General features: G+C 36.5%; 1 protein-coding gene across 1 annotated transcript in view; it reads right to left on the bottom strand.

Moving 5' to 3' along the window:
• CEP128 (centrosomal protein 128) overlaps positions 1-27,061 on the bottom strand; it is a 512,196-nt gene that overhangs the window by 460,308 nt on the left and 24,827 nt on the right. The window contains exons 3-7 of the mRNA XM_056134021.1: positions 21,861-22,022; positions 20,172-20,258; positions 6,130-6,256; positions 4,792-4,910; positions 1,045-1,136 (exon numbers count right to left, since the gene is read on the bottom strand). Of these exons, the coding sequence (XP_055989996.1) occupies positions 1,045-1,136; positions 4,792-4,910; positions 6,130-6,256; positions 20,172-20,258; positions 21,861-22,007 (572 nt within the window). The 5' untranslated portion in view covers positions 22,008-22,022. The remainder of the gene's footprint in view (positions 1-1,044; positions 1,137-4,791; positions 4,911-6,129; positions 6,257-20,171; positions 20,259-21,860; positions 22,023-27,061) is intronic.

Raw genomic sequence — 27,061 nt, 5'->3', positions numbered from 1 at the left:
CTTTCTTAGTACTAATTTGCTCACCTTACAGCAGAGAACTTAAGGAATACAGTTGATATTCATAGATTTAATGTTCATTATTTGCTTCTTTTTCAATAGCCTATCTTTTTAAATTGTGAATCTCAACCCCATCTGAGGTAGCCTATCTGAATGTGGGGGTGCATCATGAAAAAATGGCAATAGTAAACAGTTTGGGAATAGACAACAACAACAAAAAAAAAAAAAAAGAATTCAAAATTCAGCCAAGGAACTAATCAAATATATTTCTGACAGTGCCAGTGTGGGTCCATGTTGCATTTACTGGAAGAAAGGTGGATGCCAATGGAAAAATGCTTAAGAAGTCCTGTACAATTGCTACACAAAACTAAAGTGTAGAATAATTTAATTAGTTGAGCTAGGAATTAGCAAGCAAACAAGTGGCAATTCAGCTTTGTTGTTCCCTAATCAATGTGGTTTGCAGAGAGTGACCCTTAAGAAGGAACAAAAGACTTTGTCTTGTGGGAAAAAAATATGTCCTCTGAATCAAAGTCAACTGTCATTGCTGATCATAAAAATAAGGAGACAGTGAAGAAATTTCAAAATAGTCACTTCTCTTCTAGGTGACCTAAGATTGACAAAAATCACAAAAACTGAGCAAAGATAAACCACTGGATTTCTGAAAAATTCAACTGAATACACTTCCAGATTCTACAAAAGTTCATATCTGTAAGTTCCATATTATGCATTTTTTTAATTCTTCAAGGACAAAGACCAGTAAACCATCTCTGTCTCTCTTCACCATATTTGCAAATCTGCCTCTTTGCTAAAGTCTCACAATGTACTTCTCCAGAAAATTAAACTGAAGTATTTCAGAAACATAAAATTAATTATTCTAACATTCAGTCATGATATATTCTAAATGTAAAGAACTTTTTGATTAACAAATTTTAAAATGCCAAGTCACAGCTCTTTTTTAAAAAATTTTATGTAAACATGTCAATTATAGAACAAACTTTTATCTTTGAATAATTTATATTGTCAATAAAAACCATATTCTCCCTTTACCGGCTTCTTCTGGCGAGTTCCCGGTTGAAATCGTCTCCAAGGCGAACTTGTTCACTGCTGAGATCTCGAAGAGACTGATGAAAAGCATGAATCTAGTAAAGGCAAAACATAATAATTTATTTAGGATCCTGCTGGATTCTTCCATCAAGATGCACTGAGTAGAAGAAAAATAACTTGGGGGTTTTTTTGGCCATAATGCTCAAATTTTATATTAATAAAACATAATTTTAAAAAATAATGAATTAAAAAAGAGAGAGATGTGGCAGGCAATGGGACAGGGAGCGGGAAGGAAACTGGGACCGTTGGTAGACCATTGGGGAAAGTACACTGCTGAAGGGACGGGTGTTTGAACATGATATGACTGATATCCAATGATGAACAGCTTTAAATGTGTATATCACTGTGATTCATTTAAAACAAATAAATGTGAAAAAAAGAAAATGCATTACTGTCTGCGAAGAGAAAGGATACTTCTGTAGGGAAAAAAAATCACCAATTATAAACAAATGAAATATTTTTAAGTCCCTATACACTATTAAAGCATCATTTCAGTATCTCACAGTAATGCCATTCCTTGCAGATAGATACTATAAAAATGACAAACTTTTTCTGAAAAGATCCACAGGCTATACGACTTTGGTTGCAATTACTCAACTCTACCATGCCAGCTCAAAAGTAGCCCTAAACAAATAAGTATGATTATGTTACAATAGAATTTGATTCAATCAGACCAACACATGCTGTAGAGAAACAATTTTGCCAACACTGTCACTGTCACTGTCACTGGGCCCAGTAGAGTCCCCATTTTCAGACTTGTTACTGTGTTTGGCATATTGAATATGTCCAGGCCTTGCCGTTCAGGCGAGATACTCTCAGTAGCTTGCCGAGCTCTCCTAGAGGGGCGAAGGAATCAAACCCAGCTCAGCCAGGCTGACTGTGCAAGGCAAATGCCCTACCGCTGTGCTATCACTCCAGTCCACAGTGTGCCAACACACACTGCAGAAAAAAATCTTGCCCAAGTATACAGAAAACATGTATAAGTACGCCTGGAGCAGCATTATTCGTAACAAAAACACTAACAATGAGGCAACATCCATCAAGACTACACGGAAATAAACTGCAATATCCAATGGAGTATTCAAAGCATTTAAAATGAAGCATTCAAATTACCTACATATCTGTATGGCTAAAGGTCAAAAATTCATATAAAAAAGTAAGTTTCTAAGATAAAACATTAGTCCATTTATATAAAATTTAACAGCAGGCAATAAAAACCAAGGTGTAAGTAAATAAAAGTCTTTTAAAGTTATTAAAGTCAAGATAGTGGACAGCCCTTTGAAAAGGAGAAACAAATACAAGAAAGATTTTGGGGGTATAATAGGGCTCTATTTCTTGTTCTGAATTGTGATTACATGCATCTTATTCTTATCATTATATTTTTTATTGCAGGTATGTATGCTGTAAATGTGCATGCTATTATTTGCAATTTAAAATTTTAATGTATGAAGACTTGCAGAAAGACCAGTTTGATTCCTCTCGACAAATATACAATGAACCACTAATCAGCAAGCTATTGCAAGGAGAAATAAGTAGCTCTCAATTTGACATGGGAGACAACTAAGCTTATTGTTGTAAATCTATGGAAATAAATAAACGTAAGGAAACAAAAGCATAAGTGCTGTGCCAAAGTTGATTAAGAAACAGTGTTGAGCTAAAGGTCACTCTAGGAAAATAAAATTTAAAAAGAACAATTCAGAGACAGAAATGGAGATAGTGTAGCAAGCAAACAGCACTCAGGCTTTGCCAACATGTTTTTGAGTTTTTCCAAGCAGACATTTTTGCAAAATTTTCGAACCCAATATATTAATTTCCACCCTTCCAAGATGGACTGGTCTTCAATAACTTTCATTTATCCCCCAAAAAATATTTTAAACCAAACCCCTTTATTTCCAAAGGATCTAAATGATCATCATCTCACACTCAGAACACAGCAACAGAGTTCTAATTAGTTTTCCCACATTGACTCCCATTTTCTACATTATAGTCAGATTGACTTTTTCAAAGTAATTGTCATCCATTTGTAAGGCCTTGCAGGATCTCAATTCTTCATTCTTCCTTAACCATATGGCTTTCTTTAAGATGTCATCGGTGTCATCATCCTTCCTGTCAAGGTACTTGTTCTACCTTAAACGCTCTTTAGTCCACTCTGAATCTCATCCTAAAGTCTCTCTTCCCGACAGGAGGAGATTTCTCTGCTATTTACTCCTGGAGTCTCATGCTTCTTTCTACTATACATATATCAGTTAGTAACTAAAGATGTATTATGAACTTATTAACATCTAGCCTACTTCTTAACATTCTAGTAGTGCTACAATATAAACTAAAGATGCATGCTTTTTTTTTTTTTGCTCATCACTGTTTCTAAACACAAGTAGCATCCATCCCTAAGACAGAAAAATTTAACAGAATGGAAGAGTAAGAGGTTAATATTAGGATATTATGCTCTGCTCTAGACTTAATTACAACAATTCACGCCAGCAGTTTTACCTACTTAAAAAATAACACAATAGAAACACAATAGAACAACAGGAAGGCTACTTGACACTCATACAGCCTTGATTCCCAGGCTTGATTCCCAGCACCACATATAATCACCATGCCCAACCAGGAGTGAACGCTGAGCACAGTCAGGAGTGAGCCCTGATCACTGCCAGGTATGTCTCTATACCTCTCCCCCAAAATTAAACAAATAAATCACATAAACAAGAAATGATGCTACAAAGTATTTTCTAATACACTTGGCACGGTATCTTTCTCTTATGTTGTAATGAGATTATCAGAACAACTCTGAACCTCAATCCCAAAATTACAAAACAAAAATATCAAAATTAGTAACATTTCTAAGTCCTTTCTAATGAATTCAGCTATCCAAGACATTTTTTAATGTTTTTAAAATAGAATCTGCCATAAAGTAACAATAATAATAAAATGATGTTTAGTGCATTAAAAATAAAAGCTTAAATCACGATCACGACCACCCTGTTGTTCGTCGATTGCCTCAAGCAGGTGCCAGTAACGTCTTCTTCATCCTAGCCCTGAGATTTTTTTTTTTTAAAGTGCCATATTCAAGGCTTTTTTCAGGGTTAGGAGAATGAGACCCATCATTGTTACTGGTATTTGGCATATTGGGTACGCCACGGGGAGTTTGCCAGACTCTGCCGTGTGGGCAGGTTATATTTGGTAGCCTGCCAGTTTGTCCAAAGTAGGAATGAGATGATAAGATGTCGCGCAGCTGCAAATGCGGCCACGCGCTTAAATAAAAACAAAAAATTAAAAGATCCGTACAAATTTCCTGATATTCAAAATATTATTTAAACAGTCATAAAATTATATATTAATATATATATGGGGAATGGAGCGATAGCACAGAGGGTAGGGTGTTTGCCTTGCACATGGCCGACCCAGGTTCGATTCCTCCGTCCCTCTCGGAGAGCCCACCAAGCTACCAAGAGTATCCTGCTAGCACGGCAGAGCCTGGCAAGCTCCCCGTGAGGTATTCGATATGCTGAAAACAGTAACAAGTCTCAAAATGGAGACATTACTGCTGCCCACTCGAGCAAATAGGTAAACAACAGGAGGACAGTGCAGGACAGTGCTATTATATATATACACTGAGACCTATATAATTACATTCACATAACAATGTAAGAAATACAGGTAACAGAATGATTAAAAAAAAAAAAGTACCTGGCCCATGTCATCAGGATCCCGGCCAAATCGCACACCAGTTCTGGACCTACTTCGTTTAATACCTTGGTGCTCCCCATAGTCTTTGAGGGGTGAGGTAGGTGGAAAACGGTGGCTCTCTTTACAAGTAAAAGAAATGAAAAAGGAAAAAAAACACATGAAAAGAAACACTGAAATTTTACTAGGGACACATAAATGTTTCCTAATCCAACTAAGCCCACCAGGAGTGATCATAGACCCAGGAGTAAATCCTGAGCAACATTCGGTGTGGATCAAAATTCAAACAAACAAAAATATATTTCCCAGTATCTTGCTTTGGTCATAATATTCTGCGGAATTGGTACCAATCTTGATCTTATCATAGATAAAATAAAGAAAAAAAATAACTTAGACAATACAGCAGAAACTCTAATTTTCTAACCTTTTCAAAAAAGCAACACTGTAATCACTTGAATCATAAAATTAATTCAAATAACTTTTACAACTCCCTGAAATACACAATAATAAATCATATTTTTAAAATAAATTACTCTAAAATCTAGATTCTTAAAACTCAAGAAAAACCACATACACGTTTTATCATGTCCAGTTTATAATCATTTTTTGTCATGCCCATAGTAATAATACCAATACAAGTGACTAATGTTCACGTGTATCTAAATCACTTCTTGTTACTGCAGACTTTTCTGTTCTTTTCTAAGCCTCTTTTCCTTAAGCATGAATTTCATCAGTGCTACAGAAAAGTTTAAATTTGATTAATTTCAGTGGTCTTACTTTTTTTTTTCTTTTTGGGTCATACCTGGCAATGCACAGGGGTTACTCCTGGCTCTGTACTCAGAAGTTACTCCTGGCGGTGTTCAGGGGACCATATGGGATGCTGGGAATCGAACCCGGGTTGGCCTCATGCAAGGCAAACGCCCTACCCACTGTGCTCTCTCCAGCCCAGTGGTCTTACTTTTAATATCGTCATTGAGATCTAGCTGCACACCAAGAATGAAATTTACCTATTCTAAACAAAGTGTCATATCGGATATTTTATCATCAAATTAATCAAATAACAATAAAGCTAAAACAGGACTCCTAATACAAAAAGTACATCCCATGCTAAATCCTATTTGTATAATGTTTTCGTTGGAGGCAAAAGAATCAACTTTTATCAAGCAAAGTGTTACATAGTTATAACAAAGTGCCCTCAACTATATTTCAAAATAGTCAGTGTAAAATCCTTGATACCAGAATCTTCTAACACCTATTTGAATGGTTTGATGTATATGTTATATTTCTCCAAAGATTAAGTGCACCTACAAAAATGGTTATCAGAACATCTGAAGAAATTACCTGTCACAGTGCCACCATCGAGGTCACTTGCACTCAGACTTGTAACAGAAATGCTTCTCGTTCCTGAGTTTCTCAGTAAACGTTGACTCCGCAGTTGACCTATTGATTGCTCCAAGGTTTCTTTTAACTAAATTAAAGAACATAATGAGGGGAGATTTACTCTTGAACAACTTCTAAATACCAGTAGTCTAGAATCTTAAAAAAAATAGTATTCCTGAACTATTTGGGTTTCAAAAAGAGTTCACTTTAAAGTGTTTAAAGGTTACTATAAGAGTAAATATAAAAAAGTAAAAGCAATATATTTTAAGAACTAAGTCTAATATCTGGTTTTAAGTAGTATGTCACTATTTACTCCATTTTTCAATTGCCAGAATGAGAAACAGTTGTCTACTAAAGGACTTACAAAATCAAACTGATATATCTAAATTGATATGCTAACCATCCTTAGCAACATAACAGGGCCAATTCAATCTGAACAAGAAAGAGAAAAACTTTCTCCCATTTAAGCATTTTTTTTTCAGAAACCCAAGTCTAAATATCAGGAAACTAATCAGTGAAGGTTGCTACAAAAATAATATGCAATGCCAACTTAATTACTGGCAAGTTAATACAACATGTTTCCGTAAAAAAATACCCTGACACTTGTTAAGAACAGGTGAATTTCATCCTTGATGTGCAGCTAGATCTCAATAGCTACATTGAAAGTGAGACTACTTAAATTTGCCAATAACTGGGAACTAGAAAATACCTGAAAATCTCTTACATTCAAAGATTTTACCCTATTAACTTTCCTAGCATTTCTTCAAGTCTCACATTATTATCAAAATGAAAGCAAAGTCAGCTATCACTTTTTGGCTTTTTTTAAGGTAATCCTTTTAAATTTTTTAAAAATTTATTTCTATTGGTTTTTTATACATACAGAGCTCAGGAATTACCCATGGCGGTACTTAAGAGACCATAAGCAGTGTCAGGAATCTAACCAGGAGTTGTCACATACAAGGTAAGCACCTTAATCCTTGGTTATCCTTCCAGTGCTTAAAACTCTACTTTTGAGTTTTTTGTTCAATTTTTTTACATTATTTTACCATAATATAACTATATACAGTTTTTGTGTTTAGGGACCTATTTTTGGACATAAAAATCATGAAATAAGTTGGCTGCGCCGGTCTTCTTCCCTTCACAGGTCAGTTAAGCCACCAGTACTTGAACCCGGTCAGTTAAGCCACCAGTACTTGAACCCGGGAACTGGCTTTCTTCACGCAAGTACCGCGTCCTCTAGGACTCTGGGTCGCCCACCAGCCCTGAGCCTCTTCCTGTTTGTCCCCAACACTGTGCCAGTCTTCCTCCCCTCCCAGGTCAGTTAAGCTGCCAGTACTCGAACCCAGGAATTGGCTTTCTTCCCAAAAGTGCCCCTGACGTCCTCTAGGATTCTGGGTCGCCCACCAGCTCTGAGCCTCTTCTTGTTGGTCCCCAACGCTGTCCGCTGTCCGGGTCTTCTTCCCCTCCCAACTGCTACGTGCCCACACACACCAGGGACCTATGAGGCATGGCCTCTTCAGTAGTGTGCGTGGCTTCTGTAGAAGTGGGCGTGGCCTAATTTTAGGCAGCCCCGCGCTCACAGCGTCCACAGGTAGTTTAGTCATACCAAGAAATTTAGTAACAGTCTATTAACATCTAAATCTAGTAACAATCTATTAACATCTCAGTCCCCATACCTACACACCAACATGAAGAAACAACGCAAATCCCCGCCACATGGGGAGGACAATGAAGAGTCAAGAAGCCTCAGTAGGTGCTGCTCACCTAAAAGACCTCTCTGAGAAAGAATTCAGATATGAAGTCATGAAGATGTTCAATGAACTCAATGAATTAGTCAGACTGATATCCAGCAACATGACAGAAACAATCGAGAGGTTACAGGAAGAAATGAGAGCAGAAATTGGAAAGCTATGCACAGAAATGTCATGAATGAAAGATTTTGTAGGTGAAATAAAAAACTCAGTCTGTGCCTTCAACAGTAGAATGACCACAGCTCAAGACATAATCAGTAGGCTGGAAGATCGGCTGCACCAAGCCAACAGGCAACAACAATGGCAAGAGACCTCAAAATAGCTCTGGAGCGAATCAGAGTCCTAGGAGATGATTCCAAGAGGAACAACATTAGAATCATTGGAGTACCAAAAAGTCAGGGAAACAATCCCAATGAAAAAGCCACAGTAAAACAAATCATTGCTGAAAAATTCCCAGAGCTCAACAATGCAGTCATTCAGATTCAAGGAGCCTAAAGGGTACCAGCTAAAAGAGACCCTAACAAAAAAACTCCAAGACATATTATAGTTAGAATGATGGATGCCACCAATAGAGAGACAATACTGCAAGCACCAAGGTCAAAGAAGGAAATCATGTACAAAGGCGCACCCTTATATTCACAGCAGACTTATCAGAGGAAACCCTCCAAACCCGAAGACAATGGTGGGATATAGCGAAAAAAAAAAAAAACTCACTGAAATGAATGCTTCACCAAGAATACTCTATCCGGCTAAACTCTCACTCAAACTCAAAGGAATGGTACACTATTTTCTAAATAAACAGCTGCTCAGGAACTTCATAGACTCAAAACCAAACCTAAAAGTAGGGTTAAAGGGGCTGCTGTAAGACAAGATAAATCCTACAAGCGCAAAAGACCCTTACAGAAAGATGACACAAAACCCCATAACAATAATCTCTCTCAATGTCAATGGTCTAAATTCACCAATTATGAGATACAGAGTGGCAAAATGGATTTAGAGAAAGAACCCAACATTCTGCTGCCTACAAGAAACTCATCTCAACAGAGCAAACACAAACTCAAAGAGAAAGGATGGAAAACAATCCTGCATGCAAATAGCTCCCTCAAAAAAGCTGGGGTGGCCATACTAGTATCCAACAACATAAATTTCAGGTTGAAAAAGATTAGAAGGGACAGCGAAGGCCATTTTCTATTCATCGAGGAATACATACAACAGGAAGAAATCACACTGTTAAATGTTAAATGTATAATCACCTAATGAGGGAACAGCTAAATATTTAAAACAACTGCTAATAGATTTTAAGGAGGACATTGCTAGCATGATATGCACGATACCTTTTCAGTAATAGTACTGCAAAACTTAGTGCCTCCAAGAAGAGAGAAAGAGAGAAGAAAAATGTTTGCCATAGAAGCAGGCTATGGAAGCAGGGCTGGGTTGGGGAGGAGGATGGAGATAATGATGGTGGGAAATGTGCACTGGTGAAGGGATGGGTGTTGGAACATTGTACAACTGAAACTCAATCATAAACAACTTTGTAACTCTATATCTCACAGTGATTTAGTAATTTCAAAAGTTAATGTAAATATATATAGTTTCTGTCCCATTATTTTTTTCCCTATCCTGGATATTCAACTTCATTCTTTTTAACAAATCCCATGTCTTCTAGTCTTCTCTGCTCTTCTCTCTTCATTATTTAATTCCTCCATTTCTAAAATGTGATATAATTATACTACATTATATTTCAATTCATTATTTTTTGACTGTATATTAGTTATTTAACCTATCAATCAAGGGAAATTTTTCTTACTACTGTAAGTTGTATTGTCCAGTTTTATCATTTTTATTCTGTTTCTCTTTTATTTTTTTATTATGTTTCTTTTTATTTTTTATGTTTCTTTTTTATTTTTTATTGTTTTTTTTTCTTTTTGGGTCACACCTGGTGATGCACAGGAGTTACTCCTGACTCTGCACTCAAGAATTACCCCTGGCAGTGCTCAGGGGACAAATGGGATGCTGGGAATCAAACCTGGGTCAGCCACGTGCAAGACAAACACCCTACCTGCTGTGCTATTGCTCCAGCCCCTTATTATGTTTCTTGAGCTCCTAATTCTTTGTCAAAATTCTCAATCTTGTCCTTTTTTTAATTCTAAAACAGATAAACCACAAGTACTTCTATCCTGTTTTATTCTTTGGTTTCCAGTAACCTCTTGAATTTTCTTGTCTAAATAAATCTTTTTCTTTTATCACAACAGATACTATAAATTAAAAATATACATAATTTAAATGGTTAGATGATATCTTCCTTCAGGAGATATCTGAATTTGTTTCAGCAGGAAAAGAGTGTAAGGTCACTAGGAATAGGATCACTAGGAATCCCAAATCAACATAATCTAATTAGGAATTGGAACTATCAAAATTTACACAGAAATACTTTTTTTAATGAGTAGTAGATAAATCAAAATAAAAAAATTAAAAAACCATAGAAGTAGCTGAAGTAAAATAGCTGAGTGAAGGAACGTACAGTAAGCACTAATAAAGTCTATTACAACTTTAATGAAAAAAATGTTTTTTTAATAGTGTTACCAAGATGGTGCCATTTTAAGAAGTCTTCAAATACATGATTAAAACTCACTTAGGGACAAATTCAAAACTAAGCTTTTGTACCCCTGAGGTCTGGTTTATTCTCATTTTCTAACTTCTCCAATTTTTAATTCGCTCTTTCTACTAGGCTGTCACCTTTTGAGGTCTCAACTTAAAGCTAGTCTTAGCTTAGAGTTCCTGGACTCTGATACTGGTCTCCCTAGCCTCATGAGTTCATTGATAATTCATATCTTAGCCTCTCTGCTTGGAAACCACCTCCTTTCAAATAAGCTACTGACTTCTAAGAGGAAGATTCCCAAATGCAAGACACAACATTCTAGACCGATTTTCCTCTGATCTTTACTATAAAATTTCTCCCTAATCTAGTTCTCTAATGGATTGATAATATTACTTTTTGGTACCATTTTATGTGTTCTGAGTTGGTCCAAAATAGTCTTATCTATCAATGCCAAAAGCAGAACTTGCCAGCGTACTCTTTATGTGGGTTTATTTACTACAAAATTCTGAGTTTCAACTGAAAACTGATATATAAAATGAATTCACACACACACACAATTCCTGCCAACAACAAGAAAGTCACCATGGAACATATGGAAAAGATATGGTGGAACAAGAGAAAGATGCATTACCACCCAAATCTAGGAGAAATAACAGATGTGAGACAATGTGTGTACGGTGTCAGGTCTCGCATATGCAAGGAAAATGCTCTACCGCCAAGCTACAGCCTTAGTTCTAAGATCAAAATTTAGAAATAGCTGGCAGTTTTTATTTTAAAACTATAAATATCACAAGTTACTGAACAGATGAATAGGCTAACCAAAAAAAGATCAAAAACTGAAATGCAAAACAAAATACGACTAATGTTTTTCACAATGCAGAAGACATCTACACTCTTATATTCACTGCAGAGCTATTCGCAATAGCCAAAACCTGAATACAACCCAAGAGCAGATGAGTGGGTGAAGATCTGGTACACATACACTGTGGATACTAGGTAGGCATTAGACAAAATGAAGTCATGAAATTTGTTGATACGTGGATGGACATGGACAGTATCATGCTAAGTGAAATGAGTCAGAGGAAATTATCACACTCCTTTGTGGGATATAAAGAAACATAGTAGGGAGATAATACCCAAAAATTATAGAAACAAAGGTCAGGAGAATGTCCTTAGTACGAAGCTTGCCACAATGGGAGGAGGGTGGTTATGAGAGACAAGGAACCACTATGACAATGATAGTGGTAAGTGATCCCTCTGGACAGAATGGGGTACAGAAAGGAGGTAAAGTGACATACATGATACCATTTCAGTAGCAACATTGCAAACCAGAGTGCCTAAAAGGAGAAAAAGAAGAATGTCTGCCATAAAGACATTCTGCAGGCTGGAGGACAGGAGGAAAAATAGGGACGCTGGTGGAGAGAAGCAGACAATGGTGAAGGAACAGTTGCTCGGATGCTATGACCAATACTTAATCATGAAAAACTTTGTAACTTTGTATCTCTTGGTGATTCAATAAAAATTAAGAGATAAAATTCTTCATTTACTTCACAAATATCATGAGAGAACAATTTCTATACCTTCTACACAGATTCTACATTTATAAACAAAAAAATACAATAGAACTAAAATCTATACTTAAAATAGCAATAAAACTGTCAGAATGGACTACCTCCCCTCACCTCCCTGTACTTCCTAAAGCCCCAGCAATAGCAGTCATGCACATACGGCAAGGCTGCTACCCAGTTAAAAATTTAACTCCAGCTATATTAAAAATTCCAGACTTCCTAGAGTGACATCTACTGTCACTCTGTCACTGTCCTCCTGTTGTTCATCAATTTGCTCGAGCGGGCCCAGTAACGTCTCCATTGGAGACTTTGTTGTTACTGTGTTTGGCATATCGAATACATCACGGGTAGCTTGCCAGGCTCTGCCGTGCAGGCAAGATACTCTCGGTAGCTTGCCGGGCTCTCCGAGAGGGGCTGAGGAATCGAACTCGGGTCAGCCATGTTGGCTGCGTGCAAGGCAAACGCCCTACTGCTGTGCTATTGCTCCAGCCTACAACACAGATAAATCAGTAGCAGTACACAAGATTGGATGGGATGCAATGTAGAAGGCAACCAATCCTGATTAACAAAACATAAACACAGAAGGCTGTGTTTGTAATCTATAACAGCATCTTAGTAATCTCTTTAAAAAGGACTTGATGACTCCATGGTGAGACATAACAATTTTCACTCACTTTCTTCTAAGGAAACACTTTTTTTAATCATTATGTTAGCAAATTATTGATAACAAGCAATATAAAATAAAGTATTGAGGGCCTGCTATAGGGGCAAGCTTAAGAATTGGTTGGGAAAATTGGAGACAATGGTGGTGGGAAGGTATAGAGTGGTTGTGGGGCTTGTGTAAGAATATTCACTGCCTGTAATAAATTATCGTGAATAACTTTGTAAACCACAGTGTTTATATAAAGTGCAACAGGAAAATTTTCATATGCAGGCCTTATCTATTCCATGTAAACTTCAAGGAATTGCCTTAAAAGTGTAATTAATGATTGACATGTGAGATATGATTGCTACCATAATAAGATCCAAGTATAAAATAAAATTTGTTGTAACATATTTTAGATTCCAGAGTTGAAAACATATATATGTAAATGAAGAGAGATAATTTTTATATTGTATCAAATGGTTTTGGGCTGGAGCGATAGCAGAGTGGGTAGGGCGTTTGCCTTGCACGCATCCCACACAGCCGACCGAGTCCGATTCCTCCGCCCCTCTCGGAAAGCCCAGCAAGCTATGGAGAGTAACTCATCTGCATGGCAAAGCCTGGCAAGCTACCCATGATATGTTCAATATGCCAAACACAGTAACAACAAGTCCCACAATGGAGACATTACTGGGCCCACTCGAGCAAATCGATGAACAACGGGAGGACTGTGACCGATCAAATGGTTTAAATTTTCTTATTTACAAAAGTCAAAATCATATAGTAATCACTAATTGCTCCTTATTGATTTATTTTTTGATCATTAGCCAATTCTTAAAATTTTGTTGGAATAAGCAATATTAAGTACATTTGTTATGTGCCAAAGGGGGTAGGTTGGGATTGGGAGGGAAACTGGAGATGTTGGTCACACTAACGTTGTTGGAACACTAAATGCTTCAAATAACTATATAATGAACAACTTTGTAAATCGTGGTGCTTTTAACAAAAAATCTATTTGCAAAAACGTAGTTTAGCAAAATTGTCAACACATATCTTTTTTAAACCATTTCCACTATATTATCGCTAATTTTCATTTCATTATAAGCATTTACAACACTATTAGTCACACTTTTCATGTATACATCATTCCAAGACCAAACTTAATACCAAAGAGCCCACACTTTCCATCATCAGTGTCTCAAAGACCCCTCCCCACACAAACTCAGTTCCACAAACAAAATCTTCAGTTCCGATGACTTTGACTTCTTGTTCTCAGAATTCTTTTTCTCTTACACATGAGAGAGATAGGGAGCTCTATTTTTTTTTTTGGGGGGGGGACAAGGATGGAAGTGGTGACTGATATCTACACAGTATCCTGAAATTCCAAAAAAATGTAAATCAAAAATATTTTTGAACTAAATTTTTCAGATGCATTTAAAAGTCCAAGATAAAAAAAAAGTATCAGTAAAACTATAACTATAATGAATTAAAACACTTAACATATGGATATACTAGTGAACTAACATTGGTCACCATTAGAGAACACTAAGGAACAAACTCAGTACTTTAAAAATAGCAAATGAAATCTTTAAAATGCTACACAGGAGACCATGAGAACTCAGAGGGTTACAGCACATGTTTTGCATAATCAGGGCCTCAAATTAAGATAATTAAAAGCTATATATGCTTTTATGTTAATGTAAAAACTAAACCCAAGTTTAAAAATTCTTGGACTAGGGATACGACTCAAATGGTAGAGCATACACGTACTATGTGCAAGTCCAGAATCAATCCCTGATACTGTATAGCCCCCTAAGCACAACTGAGTATGGTGTAATTTCTTTAAAATTCCCAAGAAAATGTCTAAGAGCTCTGTGACTGTTTCCATTTGAAAAATACTTAATATGAGATTGAAATATAAGTGGGCCACAGAGATTATACAGTAGGTAGGGTGCTTTCTCGACATCCCATATATTCCCCCAAGCCAATCAGAAGTAATCCTTGAAATATCTATCAGCAGACAGATATATCAAGCCTAGAGAGATAAAATTAATAGCTAAAAACAATTGACTACAATGCAACCAAACCTATGAAAGGAGATCATTTTGGCAGCAATGTGTATTACAAATAAGAGTTGTAATCATTAAAAACATTATGAGTACTCAATTAAATGTTATCCATCATAAAGCAAGAGTAAAATCTTTGGAAGTAGTTTTAAATAATAAAAAAAAAAAATCTTGCTATTTAAATATATGCATAGACCCTGAGATCATTATACCTAAGTGAAATTCCCTCTGCACCACCAGGTGTGACCCAAAAACTAAAACTGAACAACAAAACAAAAAAGTCCACTTTTTTTTGATCACGTGTATCACTTGGCATCTGGTTGCTCATCAATTTGCTCAAGCAGGTACCAGTAACGTCTCCATTCATCCCTGTCACATGCTAGTGTAGCCCAATGGCATCTGCTCGCTCCAGGAACACAAAGAGCCTCAAACTATTCATTCAGGTTCTTGATGAAGCAGTCTGACCATCTCATAGGTGGGTGGCCAGGTATTCTTTTGATGTCCCATGGAATCCAGTAGGTAACAGCTCTAGTCCAGCAGTCATCTCCAAATCGCATTACAAGTCTGGCCCATCTGATTTTTGACGCCTTGGCAAATGAGGCAGTGTCCCTGATCTTCGAACATCAACGGAGGTCAGAACTCCGGATTCCGTCTCTCAATTGAATGAAATGTGATATTCTGAGCATAGCTCTTTCGACTCCTCTTTGGGATACTCAAATGGCATTCTTGTCCTGTTTTAGTAGGGCCCAGATCCCTGAGGTGTATGTTATTGCAGGAAAAACAGTGGAGTCGAAAAGATGTGCCCAGAGCCAGAGGTTCTTAATCCTCTTAACAACTTCTTTGACACTCTTGAAGGCATTCCACGCCACTCTCTTCCTCCTGTGCAGCTCAGATGCCAGGTCGTTCGTCATGCTGAGTTCTCAACCTAGGTACACATAACTGCTGCATTTGGAGATGTTTCTTCCATTGAGAGCAAGTGGAATGTCAAAAACTAGTCTGTGTCTCATGAACATTGTCTTCATGAGATTCTGCTGTAGTCTGACCTTTCCACACTTATGGTCGAAGTTGGCCAGCATTTGTGCCGCTTAGCTTATGTTTGGTTATTAGAACAATGTCATCAGCAAAGTGGAGATGGTGTAGTTGCCGACCGTCTATCTTCACTCCAATTCCTTCCAATTCCAGTCGTCACATGACGTTCTCAAGGGTGGCACTGAAGAGTTTCGGTGAAATGGTACAGCCCTGCCAAACCCCTCTCTTAACATCGATGATCACTTTTTTGTAGAATAGTGAGATCCTGGTTGTGAATCCATAATACACCTCACAGAGGATCCTAATATACTGAGTTTGAATGCTGTTTGGCTAGAGCTCTGATGACCACTTCAGTTTCAAAAGAATCAAAGGCCTTCTTTAAATTGATGAACATTAGACAGAACAGCATCTTGAACTCTCGCAAAACCTCAATGAGTTTGGTCAGTGTATGGATATGGTCGATTGTGTTGAATCCTTTTCAGAACCCGACTTGCTCGCATGGTTGTCCTTCATCTAGTGTTCTGCCAATTCTATTCAGGATGACTTGAGTGAACAGCTTGTAGACAATGAGCAACAGACAGATTGGGCGATAGTTGCCGATGTCTCCCTTCTAGTAAAAAAGAACCATCCTGGGGTTTTTTTCCATTGGGACGGAACCTTGCATTCAGACAGGCAGTGTGTGTTGAGCCGAGCCAGTATATTGATAAGTACCGGCGGCAGATTCTTCAGATTCTTCTTGTTTCTTACGATCAGAACACAGTTCTATAAGTATTCGAAGAACTAAGTAAATCAACTATACCATCTAACACAGGAGTATATATACTGCAAATCTTCACAGTTAACTAAAACAAAATTCTCTCAGATCTTTCTAAGCCCAAATAACCAGGAAATTCATAGCATCAGAAATAATACATTGATGCCGTTTATGTAAGAGCATGAAGTTCATGTAGCCCAAAAAGCCTAAGTGAGGGTATAGAACAAAACGTGGTCCATTGGCTGCATGAAAGCCTAGTGAAAAAATCAATGGTTATAACCCAATAAGAAAAGGAAATTGTTGCTAGTTGTAGACAACTTGAAGAGCCCACCACAGAGCTTAAGTGATAGCTAGCCCCATCAGTTTTAACAACATTTCATTGCCAATCCTAGTCGCTTCCCAATTCTCTTTGTATTGATTGTACCTAGCTCTCCTTCTGGATGTTATACCAGCCTGCCTATCTAATGAATGACATGAGGCCTGGGACTTCTGTTTTCCAATGTTAAGATAACAATCCGAATCATGTAATATCTCAAACTTTGAACACTAAACCCCAATTTTTCAGAAATTTTTCATCATTCTTTCCCCAGTTTTTTATCTTGTAAACAAGAATAGTACCTTTCTAACAATTGCTGAATGAGATATTATTATAATAAAGTATCTGAGGTATAATAATCTATGAACAAATTCCAAAAAAAAACTATAGAGAAACAGATACCTGCTTCTCTAGGCAACAACACATCACTGATTCTTTGTAACATCCAACAGAGAAGCCCTCGCATGCAATAATCCAAGAATTAAATTTAGGCTTGAAGATTATAAAAAGTCAAAGAAACAGCAGTTCAATTATTGAGGAAAACATACCACTAGATATTTATTTCTTCCCAGCCAATGGCAAATTATGGAAATTATGGATTAATCTGAACTCCAAGGGAGTGGTTTTATGAGGTTTTATGAGAAATTATGAGAGAAGGAGGGAATTAGTTTCTCCCCTTTCCAGTGAAATTGCAGATTGGTCAAAAATAAATAATAGAAATCACTGTCTTCCCAGAAGAGTTTATCTCATTTTCTACAAAATTGCTTACATTTTTAAAATTCAATGGGTTACTGGGATATAGACATGTTTAAACAGTTGAACATTACATAATCTAAAATAGATTAATCTGCTATTATATGATTTTTAAGTATATAGCAGATCCACAGTATAAGGATTTGTATAAATAGCAACTGTCTCAAAAATAAAATTTCCTCTTAAACAGAATATACACTGATTATAAAGAGAAAAAAAATCTATATATTACCATGCAGTTAAAGTAGTTAAGAAATATAAATAGGAAGTAAATGTACATGACAGTTGGCATATTACATACACTATTTTCAGTTCTATCAGATTTCACAGATGTAAATATTTTAATGCTAAGCAGGCAATTTTAACTGAGGAACCCACTAGAATCACTTATTATGAGAAATAATCTTTCTGAGTTGTACATCTTCTGAGGGATTATGCAGATGTTCCCCCAAGATAACTTACAAGTGACAGAGTAAAATTCATTGCTCTGCGGAGTGAGCATAACATAGGCAATATGTGACCTACTCAATAGTATGGGGTTTAAAAAAAAAAAAGTCACTGATAGCCACCTGTTTTAACATATCAAATTGGGGGATCTTATAGAGAAAACTCTAGACCACACTAAGAGAAAACTTAAGCAGAAAAAAAAGACTTTTTTTCCTGTCTTTTTTTTTTAATGCAGGGTTTTTCATACAAAGTAGAAATGAAATACCTGCAAAGTGTATTTATTTCCCAGAATAAAACCACTCCCCCGGAGTTCAGAATAATCCATCACTTGGCACAACACAAAGGCTTAATATCACAAGAAAATAAATTCTGTGTTTAAATGTTTATCTTCATTGGTTTCATTAATGTTTAATTTCATATCCTAATTACTCAATTCAAAGAAAATTTTCTACCATACCCATTTAATACAAAGTCCCAAAATGGAGACGTTACTGGGCCCACTCGAGAAAATCGATGAACAATGGTTAGACAGTGACAGTGACAGTGACCCATTTAATATTCAACAGGATAAAGAAGGTGAACTAGCTGATAAGATTTTCTTTGATATTACCTCACATTATTAACGAGAGTCAAATCTAAAATATTGTATGAGACACCTAAATATCTTCAACTCTCAAATAATGTTCATCTCTCAAATTCTCATTCATCATAAAGATCTTGTAAAGTCATGAAATTTTAAGTTTATTTTCAAAATGAAGGTAATAAAAAAAAAACCTTGAGAGCCATTTACCTCTATTCCAGTAATACAATCACAATTCCATAAAACAACATCCAATTATAAGTAAATGATGATAATACTTTTGCTTTAAAAGCCCCCCATTACCACTGGGTATGGTCTTGATTACCCTACAGCACAGCTAACCTGAAAATACCAGCAAGGCTCTATAATACACTGTCAGGTATGACCCCTAATATACATCTCTATTATGGATTATTACAGACCAATCAAAACAATGAGACAGACCTGTCATAAGGAAAATTACATACACTGTTAAATGAATAAAAAAATTGCTTAACATTCTGCTTTATGATTCCAATTCAAAAAACAATCACATATATGCTTACACATACACAGAAAATATCTAGAAAAAGTTATACAAGACACTGTCAACATTGTTTCTTCTTTTGAGTGGAACTGAGGACTATGGGATATCTGAGTTTTGTTTAAATAATGAAAAAGTATTTAAAATAACGCATCCCCTCAGAAGCAGGGGTCAAGAGGACCCAGGTGATATCAGTGGTGGTGATGATACATCTAAATATCCAAACAATAGTCAACAACATTGAAATCACAAGACCCAAACTTTAGTAAGCAAACATGAAGGTACTTGTTAAGAGATGGCAGGCTGGCAGTGGGGCAAGGGGGGAGGAGAAGGAACCTGGGAACACTGGTAGAGGAAAGCTAACACTGGAGAGGGATTGGGGATGCAATATTTTTGTCAAAAACCAAATTATGCATAATTCTGCAACACACAGTGCTTTAATGAAATAAAAATATGAAAACATTTTAGTAAACAAATAAACTCATTCTTAAAAGTCTTAATTTCCCGTGTGGGGTCTCCATGATGGACGTTTGCTATCTCAGTTTAATTCATGACTGCACTGTCTGGTTTAACTCATATCCTAAATACTTCCCCTTACATTTAAATCTTTCAAATTCAATGGAAATACTCTATTTATGATAGCAGGCAATCTAGGTCATAGTAATAGTATAGCTTGCCTTGCTCATGTCCCACCTGGGTTAGATTCCCATATGGTCTCCCATGCACCACCAGGTGTAATTCCTGAGTGCAGAGACTGGGCATCATTGGGAATGGCCCCAAAACAAAACAAAACAAAAAGATAGCAGGCAGCCTATCTGATAAGCTACTAAACCACAAAACAGTAGTGCAATGTAAAAGTTAAAAAGATTATTCACAATGGTTATTTCTTTTATCACACATCTTTTCTTCTCAAAAACTGAATCTCAAAAAAAAAATGTGACTTAGAGAGAATTCAAATATAGTAATATTCTCACTTGTTCTATAGCATCAGCTTGTCCATTGCTATATTCTCGATATTGTCCAAGCATCTGGTCGACTTGTTGCAGGTTCCGACTGGTATCCTCAAAGAAGAAAAAAGATGGGCTTTATTGATTGTTCCAAACAATGTTTTCCAAATCAGTCTTAATAACATGTGAAATAAATTCAACCAATGATAAAATATGGTTGATTATTTATGAATTTCAATATACTTGATAAATATCAAATAAATCTCATTATACCACAAATATGGTAACTTACTATGTGAAATCTGAAGCATATAATTCTCATCCAGAGATCCATAATAAGTCAGTAAAAAAATCATTAATTAAGAAAATAGTCATCATCAATTTGTATACCTAAACCAATTCACATACTCTACAGAAAAGAAATATTAAGACCAAATCCAGTAGTTTGCGTGAAGAAGCAAAGTATTTGATTTATACTCCAAAAATTCAAAGTTCTATTAATTTAAATAAGTTTTAAAAGTCTTCCTAATTCTAAGTTAAATTATGCCCCTTCCAATAGAAGTTAACCTCTTTTTTTACACAGTTACCAAAAATAATGAAGACAATATCTATCTTTATCCAGAAAAAGCAGGAGTAAGAGATTATAAGGTAGAAAGGAAAAGTCTGAGTTTTCTTTTTCCCAATGTGACTATATCACTTTTTACCTGCTTTTTTCCTAAACCCTTTCTGAGATGATATGAACTGCCTTTACCTAAATTTACCAACATTCTCAAAGTTTAGTTGCTAAATCAACTATCTCAGTATTAATCATCTATAAATAATCCTGCTAGCCAACTTATGAGCAAATTCCCTAAAGGTACATATTCACAAAAAGCTAAATTGGTAATTCCAACAGGTTTCACTCCCATAAGTAGTTCGCCTGGAAATAATGCCTTATCTCAAAATACTTCCAAATACTTATATATTTCAAATATCTTTACTGATTGTATTCAAAAAAAATAATGGGTCCCAAAGATGTCTAAATCATAATCTCTAAAAATTGATCACATGTTACTTTAAATATCATTTCAAAAGGGATTTCATGCCTTAACTTATTGGGCAAACCCAATATAATCACAAGTGACTTTAAAAATAAGTGAGAGAAATGGAAGAGTAATCAAAGTGAAGTGATGTAAAAAGGATTCAAGCCACCCATGATGACTTTAAAACCAAAGAAAGGAGGTTATAGAGTAGGAAATGGGGGCAGCTTGCATACTGGAAGAGGCAAGGGAAATGGTATTATTCCCCTAGAGCCTCAAGAAAGGAATACAGGACCAGAGACATACTGTACAGCAGGTGAGACTCTTGCATATAGCCAGCCCCAGTTTGATCCCCAGCACCGCATATATTCCCATGAACACTGCCAGCAGTGATGCCACAAACAGAGCGAGAAGAAAGCCCTGAGCACTGCTGATTATGGCCCAAATAGCAAAAGAAAGGGGTACAAAAAGGAATACAATCTTGCTGAAACCTTAATTCTAGTTCAATGACATCCCAAAGATTCACAGGCTCAGACCAACAGACAGGACTCTTTAAAAATAAATTTCTTCTATTTTAAGACATTCATTTTATGGTAATCTGATTTGGCTATAAAAATTTAAATGAATACATTTTCCAAAATTATTTCTCAGCCTAAGCTATTTAATATCTATTAAATAAAACTATTACAAAACCAACCTGTAGAGTACTTGTTATAGTGTTGACCCTCTGAGTAACATCTACTGCAGGACGATTTCGATTTTCACCGTAGGTTGACCTGGTAGGCCATTGACCCAATCGGCCACGAGAGCGGAATTGATCTGAATCACTGGAGGATTCTGCCATTGATGTATACAAAACCTTAAAGACAGATCCAGGTAAAAGTCAACCAAATGCTAAAGCAGATGGATATAAATTAATTTAGTAATTTACTTCTGGATTTTTTCAAGTATTTATTACATGTTTTCCTTTGGTATATTATAATCTCTATTCAGCTTGATAACAAAACTCACTTCCCTGTATAATTCTCTCTCTATTAAAAATGCCAATCCTGTGGCCACTCCATGCTAAGTGAGAAGGAAAAGCACTTTGACGTCAGGGCAGGCTTACCGGCCCTAAGTGAATCCTTTGCCCCTCTTAGGTACCTCCCGAACCCGGAGCTGCCCCAAATTTCTTCACCACTCTGACTCATTCTACACATACAAAGACATCCTAACTTATGTTACTAACCACACAAAAAACACATATGTAGCAACCCTAAATGGCAAAGATCATGATGGTAAAGCAACACAGAATTCCACCAGACTAAGTGAATGAAGAATCTAGCCCAGGTGACCCAACAAGTAATGATGAGCTATATAACCTCTCTGACAAGGAATTTAAAATGGAACTGTTAAGGATGCATAAGGAGCTCAGAGAAACAATGGAAAACACTGCCAATAAAACACAGGAGGATATGAGAGCAGAACTGAGGAAAATGCAAACAAAAATACAAGCAGAAATGACAGACCTGAAAAACCTGATAGGTGAAACAAAAAACTCACTGGAAGGACTCACCAGCAGAGTAACAGCTGCTGAAGACAGAATCAGTAAGCTCCAAGATGAGGAACAGAGAATCTCCAAACTACAGCAGAAGATGGAAAAGGTCTTTAAAGTAAACAACTGACAAGAAAAAATAGGATGATCTCAAGAGGAACAACATTAAGAATCATTGGAGTATCAGAGGGGCAGGAAGAAAACCCTGATGAAGAAGCAACTGTTAAAACTATCATCACCGAGAGTTCCCAGAGCTGAAGATTGCATGCACCAAATCCAGGAGGTCCAAAGGGTACCAGGTAAAAGAAATCCAAACAAAAATACCCTAAGGCATTTTAACCAGAATGACAAAAAATACAAATACAGGTAGAATACTGAAAGCAGCAAGACCAAAGAAGGAAATTACTTATAATGAAGCATCCCTAAGATTCACAGCAGACTTACTAGATGAAACCCTCTGGACCCGAAGACAGTGGTGGGATATAGTGAAAAACTCATCACCAAGAATACATTACCTAGCCAGACTCTCATTCAGATTTAAAGGAACAATACACAATTTCACAGATAAAGACCAACTCAGGAACTTCCTAGACACAAAACCATTGTTACGAGAAGAACTAAATAGGCTACTTTAAGATAAGACGAGTCACACAAGCACACCAAACTCCTATATAAAGATGGCACAAATACCCATCACAATAATCTCTCAATGTCAATGGACTAAATGCAAGAGGCACAAAGTGGCAGGATGGGTTAGAAAACTGAACCCAACATTCTACTACCTGCAAGAAATATATCTGAATAATCAAAGCAAACACAGGCTCAAAGTCAAAGGCTGGAAAGCAATTCTCCAAGCAAACAACACCATCAAGAAAACGGGGTGGCCATTCTAATACTAGAACAGTACCAGACTACATAGACTTCAGCCTGAAGAAAGTTATAAGAGACAGTGAAGTTCATTTCTCTTTTTTTATTTTATTTTTTTATTAGTGAAACACCATGAGGTACAGTTGTAGACTTACAAATTTTTGTGCTTAGGTTTCAGTTATACAATGATCAAGTACCCATCCCTCCACCAGTGCCCATTCTCCACCAGCAATGATCGCAGTATCCCTCCTACCCTTCCATCCCCCCATCCCACCCCGACTCTGTGGCAGGGCATTCCCTTTTGTTCTCTCTCTCCTTTTGGGTGCTGTGGTTTGCAAAAGAGGCATTGAGTGGCAATCATGTTTGGTCTATAGTGTACTTTCAGCATGCATCATTTCTTAATGATCCAGGGATCAATCCACCAGAAAGAACTCACACCCCTAAATGTATATGTACCTAATGTTTAAAAATACTTTGAAACAACCGCTAATAGATTCGAAGAAAGACAGCAATAGCAACACAATAGCAGTTGGAGACTAAAACCACATTGTCACCTCTTGATAGATCAACCAGACTAAAGTTCAGCAAGGAGATGCTTTATTTTGGAAGAATGGAAGAGAAGGGTTAGTAGATATATATAGGACTTTCATCCCCCCAAAAGCTTAACACACATTCTTCTCCCTTACACATGGGACATTCTCCATGATAGACCACATGCTGGTCCATGAAACATACCTCCATAAAATGAAGAGAAAATAAATGATATCATCTTTTCAGATTATGATGCATTGAAAACAGAAGTGAATAACACACAGCAATGGAGAATCAAATCAAACACCTGGAAATTAAACTGTTCACTATTGAACAACCAGTCAGTTAGAGAGGAAATCAAAGAGGAAATTGAAAGATTCCTGTTAACAAATGAAAATGAGGACACAAATGACCAGAACTTGTGGGACATAGCAAAGGCAGCGTTAAGGGGAAAGTTTATAGCTCTGCAAGAGTTCATCAGGGAAGAAGAAAGGTCAAAAACTTAACCTCAGAGCTTAAGATATTGGAAAATGATCAACAAAAAAAAGTCCAAACAAAGCATGAGAAGGAAATAACAGAAGTTAGAGCAGAATCAATGGGTTGGAAGCCCAAAAATCAGTCCAAAAGATCAATGAAACTAAGAGCTGGTTCTTTGAGAAAATAAACAAGATCGATAAACCACTAACAAGATTCACAAAGAAGCAGGGAGAGAGGAACCTAATAAATCATATCAGAAATGCAAAGGGGAACATCACAATAAAAACTAAAGAAATACATAGGATCATCAGAGATTACTTTGAAAAAATTCATGGCACAAAACAAGAGAACCTTGAAGAAATAGATAAATTGCTGTGTTCTTATTACCTCCCAAGTCTGAAGAAGATTTGGAATACCTGAATAGACCTATCATCATATAGGAAATTGAAATGGTAATTAAATGTCTTCCCAAAAACAAAAGCCCAGATCCAGGTGGATTCACTAGTAAATTCTTCCAAACCTTTAAAGAGGACCTACTGCCAATCCTTTTCAAACTTTTACAGGAACCCGAAGAAAAAGAAATACTCCCAGTTTCTATGAGGCAGATACACCCTGATATCCAGAGCAGACAGAGCCATGACAAGAGAGAAAATTACAGATATTTCTAATGAACACAGATGCAAAGATCCTCAACAAAATACTAGCAAATAGAATCCAATGACACATCAAAAAGATCATATATCATGACCAAGTAGGAGTCATCCCAGGAGTGCAAGGACAGTTTAACATTTGCAAGTCAATCAATACACCATTTTAATAAAAGAAAAGATTTAAAAAATATATACATATAATCATATCAACAGATGCAGAGAAGGCAATTTGACAAGATCCAGCACCCATTTATGATAAAAAGTCTCAGTAAAATCGGAGTCAAAGGAACTTTCCTCAGTATAGTCAAAGCCATCTACCACAGCCCACAGCAAGCATTATTCTCAATGGGGAAAAACTAAGAGCCTTCCCGCTAAGATCAGGAACAGGACAAGGTTGACCACTCTCACCATGTTTATTCAATATAGTACTGGAAGTATTCGCCATAACAGTTAGGGAAGAAAAAGATATTAAGGGCATCCAGATAGAAAATGAGCAAGTCAAGCTCTCACTATTTGCTAATGACATCATATTATACTTAGAGAACCCTAAAGTCTCTACCAAAAAGCTCCTAGAAACAAGATTTGTGTAGTAGAGTGGCTGGTTACAAAATCAATACCTGAAAGTCCATGGCTTTCCTATATGCAAATAATTAAAAAGAAGAAAGTGATACTAAAAAAAAAATACCGTTCACAATTCTGCCAAAGAAAATCAAGTACCTCGGAATCACCTTAACTAAGGAGGTAAAGAACCTGTACAAAGAAAACTACAAAATGCTACTTCAAGAAATAAAAGAGGACACGGGGAAATGGAAACACATCCCCTACTCATGGATTAGGAGAATTAACGTTGTCAAGATGGCAATACTCCCCAAAGCATTATACAGATTCAGTGCGGTCCCTATAAGAATACACATGATATTTTTCAAAGAAATTTATCAAGCCTCCTGAAATTCATAAAGGAATAAACCCCCACAAACAGTGAAAGTAATCGTTGGGAAAAAGAAGTTGGTAGGCATCACTTTCCCAACTTGAAATTGCCCTACAAATCAGTAGTAATTAAAACAGCATGGTATCGGAATAAAGACAGACCCACAGACCAAAGGAATAGAGTTGAATATCTTGGCACAAAGCCTCAAATATATGATTACCTAATCTTTGTTAATGGATCAAGAAATATTAAGTAGAGCTAGGAAAGTCTCTTTAACAAGTAGTGCTGGAAAAACTGGACAACTACATAAAAAAAAATGAACTCTGAGCTCTACTTAACATCATGAACAAAAGTCAGATCAAAAAGGAACAAAAAAAAAAGAAAAAAGGATTCAAGACCTCAGCATCAGACCTGAATCCATAAGGTACATGGAGGAAAACATAGGCAGCAAAACCCTCTATGACATTAAAGCTAAGGGAATCTTCAAAGATGAAACACCACTGAACAAGCAAGTGGAAGCAAAGATTAACAAATGAGGTTACATTAAACTAAGTACCGTCTTGTACCTCAAAAGAAATAGCGATCAAGATACAAATAAAGCCCATGGAATGGGGGAAAAAAATCATTCACCAATACAATCTGATAAGGGATTAATATCAAGATATATAAGGCACTGGTAGAACTTTACAAGAATAAAACACCCAACCCCATCAAAAAATGGAGAGAAGAAATGAGCAGAAACTTCCTCAAAGAAGAAATTCAAATAGCCAAAAGGCACATGAAAAAACGCTCTATATGAGATATCATCTCATACCACAGAGACTGGCATACATCCAAATGAACAAGAATAACCAGTGCTGGCACAGATTACAGAGAAAAGGAATCCTCATTCATTGCTGTTGGGAATGCCA

The sequence above is a fragment of the Sorex fumeus genome, unplaced genomic scaffold (assembly GCF_029834395.1).
Source record: "Sorex fumeus unplaced genomic scaffold, SorFum_2.1 ptg000098l, whole genome shotgun sequence".
Lineage (NCBI taxonomy): Eukaryota > Metazoa > Chordata > Mammalia > Eulipotyphla > Soricidae > Sorex > Sorex fumeus.
Note: the sequence above shows the minus strand (reverse complement) of the source record. Positions and strands in the feature narration are given on the sequence as shown.